Source organism: Acanthopagrus latus, chromosome 15, assembly GCF_904848185.1.
Source record: "Acanthopagrus latus isolate v.2019 chromosome 15, fAcaLat1.1, whole genome shotgun sequence".
In the NCBI taxonomy this organism is placed as follows: domain Eukaryota; kingdom Metazoa; phylum Chordata; class Actinopteri; order Spariformes; family Sparidae; genus Acanthopagrus; species Acanthopagrus latus.
This window is the reverse complement of record NC_051053.1, coordinates 17,352,819-17,364,562: the sequence shown is the minus strand read 5'-3', so window position 1 is coordinate 17,364,562 and position 11,744 is coordinate 17,352,819. Positions and strand designations below refer to the sequence as shown.

General features: G+C 42.5%; 1 protein-coding gene across 10 annotated transcripts in view; it reads left to right on the top strand.

Moving 5' to 3' along the window:
- Positions 1–106: 106 nt before the first annotated feature.
- LOC119033256 overlaps positions 107–11,744 on the top strand; it is a 165,359-nt gene continuing 153,721 nt past the window's right edge. For 4 of the 10 annotated variants that reach the window (XM_037123116.1, XM_037123119.1, XM_037123118.1 and 1 more), the window contains exons 1-2: positions 107–233; positions 332–462. In XM_037123116.1, coding sequence (XP_036979011.1) covers positions 195–233; positions 332–462 — 170 coding nt within the window. In that variant the 5' untranslated portion in view covers positions 107–194. Of the gene's footprint in view, positions 463–1,547; positions 1,928–1,961; positions 2,252–11,744 lie in introns of those variants that run through there. The other 6 variants (XR_005079208.1, XR_005079206.1, XR_005079207.1 and 3 more) reach the window with 3 other exon arrangements.

Here is an 11,744-nt window from a genome sequence, read left to right as displayed (position 1 = left end):
TCATAAATCTGCAAATTGCGGGACTTGCATGATTTCATAATCCCCGCATTTTCGTTACAAAAAAAGTCCCATATATCTTCGCAGAAAGTTGAGAATTGTTGCGTTTACTTCACACAAGAGCCATTTTCCTGCTGTTGCCTTGGGAACGTTGTGAAGTGACATCATCAGAAAGCTGCAAACCCCGCGAAGAAGACATGATGAAGTCCGCAAATCACTCTCATTTGCCAACAAAAGTAAGCGCAAAAGACTGAGCAAAGTATTTTCTCGGTGTGTTACATGACAGTGGAGGCAGATTATTTTGAACCCGGGGCAACTGCGTGTTGGACCACAGGCGGAAGTCGACGCTGGACAGCCACTTTGCCACCGCCAAACACTCGAGGATGGTTACAGCAGCAGCGGAAGCAGCTCACCTACACCGAGGCGGCAACTTCCAAAACACTTGCTAGGGCTGAAAGAACCAAGGTCAGTAGCCTACCTGAGTAAAGCTTATTGAAACGGAATGAAACAAAGAGAGGTTGCTATAGGTTACTCTGGATTTTGTGTGTGGTGTTTTGGTATGTGTGTGTGCGGTGTGGTTGTGTGTGTGTTGTGTGTGTGTGTACATACTATAGCCCAATGATATTTAATTGAATATGAAAGTTATATATCTAGTTATATATGATAGTTTTGGCAAGTTCCCGCAATTTTTGCAAATTTGCAAAAATCTGGGTCAGTTGTGGGCAGTGAAACAAGCTGTAACTTAAGCACAACACTGGCATATTATCACCCGAGAATGTGTTAACATTCTAGCAAACAGTTCCTTGTTACCCATCCAGCAGACATGCAGAGCAGCATCAGTATTCATAGTTATGTAGCTGTGTTTCTTGGTACCTGACACGTTTAAGACTGATAGTCTGTGTCCTTTTGTGCTCCACTTCTGGGTCTCATTCAGCAGCTAAATTTTCACCAGTTGGTAAGAGAAGCCAACTTTGGTTTGTCTGTTGTGTGGTTCTGTGCAGGGAGTCTACAGTTGGTTCATCAAAGTTTTTTGTATGCCTAAAACAGCTGTTTGCTTCAAATACGGACAAGTTTGACTCAGATGAAACAGTCAAATTGCATGACTTGAGACTAAGACAGAGAGGTGAGCCAGTTTTTATTTTACTGTAAAATGAAGCCTGAAGACAATGATACGAACAATACTGAATAGGCACTTTGCTTTTTTGGTCTTGACACAGACTTGAGTCACATTTGGATCTGACTTGATCCTGAAACTGCACATATTGCATTCACTAGTAGATTCTTGTTTGGGCTAAAGAGAACCTTTGAATACATAAGAACAATTCATCCGATAAGTTGATTAAAAGGGGGTAACAATCAAATGGACACCTTCTGATCTGTGCACGTGATTACTGTCTGTTACCAACGTACATTCATCAGCCCCCCCCCCCACCTTTATTAACCAGTGTGCATAAGATTGCCTCACCATATGGCAAATGGAACTCTGGAGATATAGCGAATTCCCATTCTAATCCAATCAAAACATGATTACAACAAAAGCACACTCCAACAATGCACACTTGTCCTTCAGTTTCCTTTAGAGCCCATATTCATCCGTGAACCCGCGAGCAGAGAATAGGAATGTGTGATTATACTGTATAGAGCTGGTGAGGGGAGTGTGTCAAAGTGTGCATGCCACACAATGTGCCTGGAGAGATTGATGTTTTTGTCATCCACCTGCTTCAAAGCTGTAAAAAAAAAAGAAGAAAAAAAAAAAAAAAGCCGGCTGATGCAAATAGAGAAACCTAGCCAGGCAGGCTCACAAACAAAAGAGGGAGAACCTCACTGCTCCTCTTTGCACATCTGTTTTGGAGGAATATCTGAGGTTTTCTGTTGTGACGCACAGTGGGCTCAAATGAACACTGAATCTGAGTCTTGTGTCTGGGAGTGGGTAAGTGCTGAATGCCTTTTTTTTTGGTTCTCTTCGGGAAATGGGAACAATTTAACGCTTTTTTTGGGGGGGGTGTTGCTTCTTTTTTGAATACGATGCGTCGGCACAGTGGCAGTAGGAGAAGGAAGCAGCAGCAGCAGCAGCTTCCCTCCCTCTTTTCTCTCTCTTGTCTTTTTCTCTTTGGCTCGCTCTCTCTCGTTCTCGTCGCGGAGAGCAAATCTGCAGGCGTTTTGTGGCTCGGCCGGCTTTAATGGCATTCCAGTTGCAAAAAGGGCGTCAAAATGTAGCATCAGAGGATGGCAGAGGGGCAGATGCATATAGGCGGTGAGCTCTCTGTCGTCTTCTGTCTCTGTCTGCTTCTCCTGCTCTCTCTCTCTCTCTCTCTCTCTTTCTCTCTCTCTGTCTGACCGCTCTGCCTTCTGCTGCCTCCAGCGCCGGGCTCCGTCTGGGAGAGGAATGATCTATGGTGCTTTGTTTATCACTGGCCATGGTCACTTCTCTGGAATGCAATTGGCTGGAACTACACCGTGTGGGTCCTGCACCCTGCGTCTCTCTCTCTCTCTCTCTCTCTCTCTCTCTCTCTCTCCCTCTCCCTCGCTCTCTTTCTCTCTCTCTTTGAAGCAAGACATGAGCAGGGGTGCCTTGTCCGACGTGTCTTTTTATCTCTCGTTTCGTTCTCTCTTTCTTTTTTTCCCCTCTCTCCCTCCTTCATGGTGTTTTGCATGTATCTGAATGATAATGGGACATATTGTTCCGCGGACGGGTGATTGATTGAATGGCTTGACAGCAAAAATCTGTGGAAGACATTCAGAGATTTTTTTCGTGCATGCCTGCTTGTAGATTATTTTGTGTTTTGGTGCTTTTCTGAGCACCATTTTGAACGGTGTACTTTGTGTCTTTATTTTAATTTTGTTTTGATTTTGGTGTGTTTTTTTTAATGTGTAACACCGCACGATTTCTACACACAGCCGTGGTGGGTTTGCATCTTTTTTTAGCTTTCAGTCTCAAGAAATTCATTTCCACAAGCCATCTATTTCTGTTCTTACTAGACAAAGCTTTTTTTTCTCCTTTTTTTGTAGTTTTTATGGAGAAACATCTGCAATATGTCAGTACACTTAGACTGCAAATAGCCAGTTGTATCAAAGTCAGATGTCTTGTACAAAATCGTAACCTTTCTTTCTTTCTTTCTTTCTTTCTTTCTTTCTTGCTTGCTTGCTTTCTTTCTGCTACATTGCCTATAAGATTAAGTAATGTCGACACAGTAAAAATTACTTCCCTTTTCTTTTTATCCCTGTTTTTTAAATGTTATAGTCCATTTCAAGTCTTTTTTGTTTAACAGATACAAAGCATGTATCAGTGTGTATTTATACATTGAGCTGAAACCATAAAGCATGCTTATTACTCGGCACACACACACACACACACACACACACACACACACACCCCACCATGACAATGGTTTCATGTTTATGCGGATTCTCAAGTTATTCATACTAAGGTAGAATATCATGTCTTCCTACGGAGACAGATTGAGTGAAGCAGCCACCAACTATCACTTTTCTCTTTGAGTATGTTTTGGAGTGTGTGTGTGTGTGTGTGTGTGTGTGTGTGTGTGCGCGTGAGTGTGTGCTTCCAGATAAGTGGGAGCGCGGTGTGTGAAGTCTTAGCCGTGGATTACAGGCCTCACAGATAGGCTTGTATCCAGACTAGCTGTCTGACACGAGTTGATGGGATTACAGGAGGCGGGTGTCTGTCCTGCCGTCCCTGCCACATCCCTCCACGGGTGGAGGCGACACTAGGAGGAACTGGGGGTCATTGTGTGTGTGTGTGTGTGTGTAGTTGTGTTTATGTGTAAACCACTGCAGACTGTACTATAGGTAGCTGCTTATGTTTTTCTATCGAACTTGTGAATAACTGATGTTGTAAAATGTATGAAGTCACTTTACTACAGTTTCAGTAGAACAGTGGTCACATTGTGTGTGACACTTGCTTTGAATTTGGACAGAGAACAATAAATGAAATGCTGACACTTTGTGTGACGCCAAGGTTCATTATGCATTGCAACGCATTATGAATCTACTGATGAGGCACCCACAGTGCTGTAGAATCATATTTATAATCAGTCATGAATATTCATGATTCTTTATAACAATTATCATAACTAATTAGGACACCAATGTCTATGGTGAATTACACAATACTTCGAATGTGTTATGATTTGCCTTATGGTTAGTAGTATAATTTATAGTTATAAGCAATCAGAAATATACTGACTGCTTTATAACAATCATCATAACAAATAAATATGGTGAATATTTACTGGTCCCTCATAATGTATTCCAATATTCATTGTTGTACTACATGTTAGAATTATTTTACAATACGTTACAGTCACTTTTATAATGCATTGTACTGTTATTATATGTCACTGTGGCCAGTGGGTGCTTTGAGTAAAGTAATGAAATCTCACTGAGAAACACTATAAGTGGTTGTTTGTATTAAGTAAAGTGATTAAAAATATATATTAAGTCAACACCAGAAGAGCACATGAAAGACAGTGAAAACATTTTAAACAGGTCCTAATAATGTTGTGTAAAATCAGAGCAACCCAGTATAACAGTGTTCATGATGCATTATAGACACTGGTGTGATAATAAGTTCTGATTGTTGTTATAAAGTTATAAAGTATAATGAATATCCACGAGTATAGGCACACAAAAATGCATTACAAGTACGCTTGTAATGTGTTATGATGCATTATGGACATGGGCTTCATGGCAAATGTTTGCAGAGTGGCGAGGGTGAGGGAAGCATTTAGAAGCAGATCATAGAGGTAGCGTTGGTGTTGGCTGTGTGTACTCCCTTCTCTGACCCACACTTTGCACGAACACTTAATTTTATCACCAAACACCACAGGAACCATCCCTCCTCACTGCACCTTGACGCACTCATTACACTGAGGGGTAAATCACAGATAACCTTATCTATTGATACCATTCAGATGATTTCATAATCTAAGTCAGGCCCGCCTTTGTGAGCCAAAACGCAAGGATGTGGATGCAACGCAAGTCCACTCTAGCTGATTAGTGTGTGAAGTGCGCTTGTTAGGCATACTGTGAAGTGTGCTTGTTATATATCCAGCCCTCACGCTTGATTACTGCTGGCGCTTTACTACCGACGGCTGTGTACAGAGACACTGCTGGGATCCGATGTGTCCGGTGACTAATGGAAATCGAGACGTATTAGCAGCTCCTGTTTTGCAAACAAGAAAAATCTCAGAGAAAAAAAAAATTGGATGAAATTAAATCGCACGACAGCCAAAGTGAATCGTCTAAATTGCCCTAAAAATGTCCTCCAGTAATCTAATATATATATATATATATATATATATATATATATATATATATATATATATATATATATATATTCTCAGGAAGAAAAAAAAAACCTACTACCTAACATATCCTTCTGTTCTTTTTTTCTCACCCTCTTTTGTAGTTGGCTAAGCTTAAGTACTGCCAATTAAATATGTTATTCCATATGCTGTATTATTGGACATGCTCCTCCATAATGCATGATTTCCAAAAGAATCCCTCAGTAATTGTGCGACTGAGTCTAATACAGGTTTTGAAATATAATGTGAATATTTTGGGGCTGGAGGGGGGGTGAGATATCCTGCTGTGATTCTCCATCTGGCCTGTGCAGTATTGGAATGGACCATCCTCCTTTACCATGCCGGCCCAGAATAAGCTTCACTTTAAAGGATCAATGCTTTTATTATTGAAGTCGGTCTCTGTAGTGCAGGCTAATACATTCTGCATTGATCTCTCCCGCCGCTGCCCCCCCCCCCCCCAAACCTTTATTGCCATTCCTTCCAGCGAGGCTCGCATTTAAAAAGATATCTTCGGCCGAATAAAGATTTTACAAAGTGACTGGAGGACAAATAAGCCTATAAACTGGGGTATTCACATCTTAGTGGGAAGGAAAGACAGGGGAGAAGAAGGAGTCGGAGTTGCCAGCAGGCATTTTGAATATCATTACCAGCTTTGCAGGGAGAAATTGAAATCATAAGCATAAGGAAAGTACCTGGTAATTAAAACTGTCTCGCTGCGCCAAGGCTTTGATACCTGCTCGAGAAAAGTATACGCCAGTGTGTTTCTGCCCGCATGTAGATACTGCAGCTGCAAGAAATTTGGGTGAGGTTTTGACATAAAGCAGAGGATGTGAGAGTGTGTTTTTGCTCTTTTTTTTTCTCCCCACCCCTCCGTTGATGACAAATGGTGTGTGTGTATGTGTGTGAGAAAGCAGCCATGGATTACTGTGGGTTGTGGCTCTGGGTTATGGTAGGGGCTAATGTGTGCTCAAATTCATCAATCATTTTGCCACTTTTCTGAAATCACATGCATCAGCACTGTTGATTAAATGGAATTTATTGTCGGACTCAAACGCGGAGAAACACATGCCACCGCCATGTTGTAACCAAATGTGTCTCGGCTCTGTGGCCTGTGGAGCCGCCACACACAGTCTGATGTGGCTGTATCAAAATCAAACCCCTGAAGCATGCGTGCCAGACCCTTATTGAACAAATTTGCGCCAGTGAAGCCAGCAGTTGAGGACATTAATGATCTGGACCCACTTGGGTCTGGTGCTCCGCGCCCACAGGCTAGCTGCTCGATCCCCAATCAATAGCTTTTTATTAAAATTGTTTGCGAGGCAACACAAATCCATATTGTTTTGCCTCAGACAGGGGCTGCCTATGTGAAATATGTCGGACATATTTATATATTTCTTTCCAGATGAACGCGGAAAATGACTGGTTGATATGCATGAGAAAAAAAACAGAGGGCCAGTGGTTTGGCATTATTGGAATATCCATTTCAACATTGATTTTCATAAGAGATGCATTTGTGATTATCTTATTTTCTCTTCCCTCTACAGGGTTGAATTACATATCATATTATCCCTGGTATTAAGGCAAAATTAATAACACAAGTAATTATAATACTTATGTCTAATGATATGCTGCGAGGGCCCTATTGATTCAGTCGAGATGCATCTCAGGGAGATGGCTTGGAGCTTTGCCTGACGACAGGCGCTGCCAGCGTGCTCGGGCTTCTGTGTGCGGAGTGACAAAATAAGATCAACAGCAGAACATGAGCTCGAAGCCGCAAACCGCGTTCAGACGTCGCCTCATACTTAAAATCCAATCTGTGGCCGATGATTAAGCTCTCGGTACAGTATCTGTTTTCACCTGTTTTCTCATAATGTAACCCCTCTGACGCTGCTGAGTCCAGGCACTGATTGCATTTGAAGTTTTGATTTTTTTTTTTCCAGCAGTGTGTCACCTGCTTTTTTTTCCCTCTCTCTTCATTTTCAGTTCCAAAACCGACGTGAATTTATTTCTTCTTTTTCTGTTTTTTTTGCAAGATTGCAGAGTGACAGAAAAATACACAAAAGCCAACACGTCACAATCAATTGCAGAGCATCCGTTTAAAGCTTTTTTATTATTATTAGATTATAATAGTGATAGTGACGTGCTCTTCATGAATACACCTGCCTAGAGTTGAGAATGTTTTATTAGAGCTGTGGTTTTCTGTGCTGCTGTGATTGTGAGTGGCCATCACAGCTGTATGTGCCCAGTGGTTGACTTTCATGTATAGATCTCTCCATTGGCTACTTTCTTCTTACTGTTATCTTATATGGCTTGTGTTCTCACAGTGAGTCTGGAACAAAGTAGGCTGCAGAGGGACTGGAAATTGAATCAACCCTCACCCCTACGATATATAAAATGCTGTAGCACTTTTTTCAGATTGTTTTTGTTTTTACTTTTTTGATGGTTTCAAACTGAATATTATTTATTCTCTGTTTTCATTTTGTGTTTGTCTCATCTTGTGGTCAGTTTTATGTTGTCTGTGTTGTTTTCACCATTTTTTTCGGTTCTGTCTGGCTTGATTGAAAAGACATATTAATGAGCCTTGGACCTGAACAAGCAGAAACGATGGTTACACAAAAATATGTTGGCTGAGACAGAATGAAGAGAAAATATGTTTTTTTGCACATTTTGTCTAGATCTCATCCACTTTGGCCTACCGTGGCTCTTTGTGCTGTATATTCATTATTCATTTGTACATTTAAAATGAAAACCTTTGAATGTTTTTGCCAACAACGGCTGCTCCACCGTTGAGCCTTTTTCGTGCACTAAAAAAAAGATTAGACAGTCTTGAGTTGCTGCCTCTGAGGTGAGAGGACAGTGAGGCGCAGTTGCAAGCGCCCACCAAAAGAGGGCAACATGATGTCAAAATTGCTCCCCCCCCACTGATGCCACTGCCTCCCTCCATGGCCGACTGCAAGCCAGTGAACACGGAAGAGGGTGGGGTGAGGTGTGTGTGAGTGTGTACGGGGGGGCGGGGGGTTGTAGGTGCTGGGTTAAACGTGTAAGTAATAGTAATTTACATTTATGCCTGGAACGGCTTCCCCTGCACTGTCAGTCTGCAGTTCAAAGCGCTCTTCCACTCTCCTGGCAACAAAGCCCGGCGTCTTGTTACACAGGAGCCCAGATAGTGCGGCAGGAGTGGATGAAGTTCTACACAGTCAAGGTGTCATTATGGAAGACCTTGCCTTGGTGCAGCGGCCTGCTTCGAAAAAAAACAAAAAAAAACCAAAAGAGGATGGTGGTGTGATGGGGTGGGGTGGTGGGGGGGGGGGGAAGCTGGGAGGACTTCCAGGCCCCCCTGAATGAGGCTTCAGCCAAGGACGTCCGGATTGCAGGGCAGCTCGGAGATGCCGAGATGATTGTGAAATTTGTATTTTGATTTGACACACGTGTGTTTCGCTCTCTCACTTTGTAGCCATTTCCATCCTCTTTTTTTTTTTTTTGTCCTCATCCTTTGATGAGGTGGAGCATGGTGGCTGATACTCGTTGGAAAAGAGCAGTAGTAGATCACATACCAACTGATACCTTTGCCATCCCTTGTTTTTAGACCGTAAAAAAATAATAAAAAAAAAAAAATCCCACAGCCCATTTGTCCTATGATGTGACAGCATTGATGATAGGATGACAGATGTCTTACCAGCCCACCCTTCAGTGCCAACAACCGCCACCCCACCTCCTTACCCCCTCCTTACCCCCTTGTCTCACACACACACATTCTGAAACAGTTTGCCCCCATTCGGCTGGGAGTCAACCGAAGCGCACAGCTGCATTGCTCCAGCGTGGCGGAGCCCTCTTCACCCCCCCCACCCCCATGGAAACCTTCCCTCCTCTTCCTCCCTCTCCTCCCCTTCTGAAGGAGAGAGTGATAGGCCTCTTTGGCACAGCGCTGCCTCTTTGTTCCCTGCCAGGTCGGCTGCAGGAGGCAGGGTCAGCTGTAATTCAGGCGCCGGCCAGTAGAGGACGACGTGGCCTGCGCAGCAACAGGGGGGCAGTGGGCCTGCAGGAGAAGCAGGAGAGCCTCGGCATGGTGACAGTTATTCCTCTTGTGGAAACCAGCTGCTTGTACCCAACACCAGTAGCCTATTGGTTAGCGGTTATTAATAGGCATGAGGCCTAATTAAATGTATTGTAATTGGTTTCACACACATACACAAAAGTACGGTGGTAACAACTGTAATCCTTAATACTGTAGCACCGCACTGTAGAATGTTTTCAATTACATTGGACATGATGTACAATTAGACTCGTGGAGTTCAGCAGGGTGTATGCACAGATCCTGAGCTGAAGCAACTGGCTGAATAGTTGATAGGTGAAAACGTCAAACAGCAGCTACTGTAACAGTGCATTATTCGTTTATGTCATTTGTGGAATGTGAAAACTTCATTTGATCCTTCCTCTTACATTTGCCACTCTTCACGCTTTTGTATGGGGGAAATGGAATGTTTCTCAGGTTTTGAACTTTGGGGGAGATAAAAAAAAAGCACTTTAAACATATTTAAATCCACAAGGTCCTGATTTTTATTTGGATCTGCGTCAACTTCTACTCACTAGTAGACGAATATCTAAAAGTTTTTTTTTCCCCTTGTGTTGTTACCTGAGGAATGAATGAAATGTTGAAAATAAGGACCTACCTCACGATGTTAAAGAAAGTGAGAAAAAGTGTGTTCCTTTATCCGGACCCACACTAAAAGTTCATGGGCTCTCGTCTGAGCAGAGACTTGTCCAAGTTTTGTTGGAAATCTGTTCAGTAGTTTTTGTGTCATCCTGCTGCCAAAGACCGACAAACGGACAGGGGTTAAAACATAACCTCCTTCGTGGAGGTAATTCGTTAAGTGACAGAAAGCGAATCAGCAACTGTTATAAAAGACGATTCATGGTTTTTAGTAATTTTCTTGGCAATAGTGCAGAATTTTCTTTGCTTTCCGTTTCTCCCGTTTGAACATTCATGCCCCCGATTTATATATATTTATATTTTATATATTTTTATTTATATATAAATGAACATATTCACTGGTTTCGGACTCTTGACAGATAAAACATGCACTTTGACAGCTATAGGCCACAATATAAATCAGTTGATCAAGAAAATAACTGGTAAGATCATTCAATAGTGACGATTGTTAGTTGTGGTCCCACAAAGGTCATTTTTCTTTCTGTGAGTCTGCATGTTTGTGAAGTCCATAAAGTGCAGGGCTGAAATATTAAACATTATTCATTCAATATTGACAGGTTTTGGACCAAAAAAAAACACTTTGGACTTTGCACTTTGGCCTCTTTTATCGTTTTCAGACGTTTTTCTGACCAACCATTCAATCAATAGATGACGAGTTGCAGCCCCACAGAGATGATTTTCCACTCAAGGCCGCCGAGTCCAGTTCTCAAACATTTAACCAATGCTGTGATTTGGTGCTATTTCAATTTGTTGCCGGGAAAAAAAATTAAAAAATTAAATAAAATGGACTTTCAGCACTGTGCCAGGTCTCATCCTGACTCTCCGCTGACCTCCTCCACTGTCTCACACACACACACACACACACACACACACACACACGCATGCTGCTGTTTGTGCAGCTCTCCATCCCATCTGCACCGTCTCCTCCTGTAATTTTCTTAATCCCACGCATGCTACAACAGGCAGCAGCAGCAGCAGCAGGTGCGTTTAGGCACATTCTATGTAAAACAAACTCTTTCCTATTGTACGAACACTTGAAACAAACAAACTCATTAGAAATACACAACCTGCTGCCTTTTTGTTCTTTGTGATATTTTATCTAGGCTAATGTTGAATGGATATTCAGCGCAGACTTCTGCTGAAGTCGTCATTTCGCTTCACCAATGTACACTGTGTGATTGTGTGTGTGTGCGTGTGCATATTTATTATTATTGCCTTGATTCCCTTTTTTGCCAGGTTTTTGTAGAACATTTAGCTAATTGATTATCACATACCTTGGCCTTATCAGCAAACCGTTATTTTGTAAATGAATATTCAGCAGAGATTTCTCCTCTCTTTGCCTTTGTAGTGCATTATTTGTGGACAAAATATGCAAACATAGAGAAAGGCAGCTCGCTTTTTTTCTGCCTCGCCGCCTAATTACATTTTGCGCATGCACCTATACAGAGACACGGCGTGTATTTATAGCGGAGGAGAATGAATTCACACACTCCCCCGGCTGCAATCGTATGCCAGGCATCTGCTTATGAAGTGGCTCTTTCTCCGGTATCTGCAACCGGCTCTCCCCCCCTTCTTCCACGCGAGGAGAAGGGGAGAGATGGAGCCTGGTAGGAAAAGAGAAAGAAGAGAGGGAGAATAAGGAGCTTAATCGCTCCTGTCTGTTTCATGCCCCCCGCATCACCAACACCACCACCACCCCCCACCCTAAACTG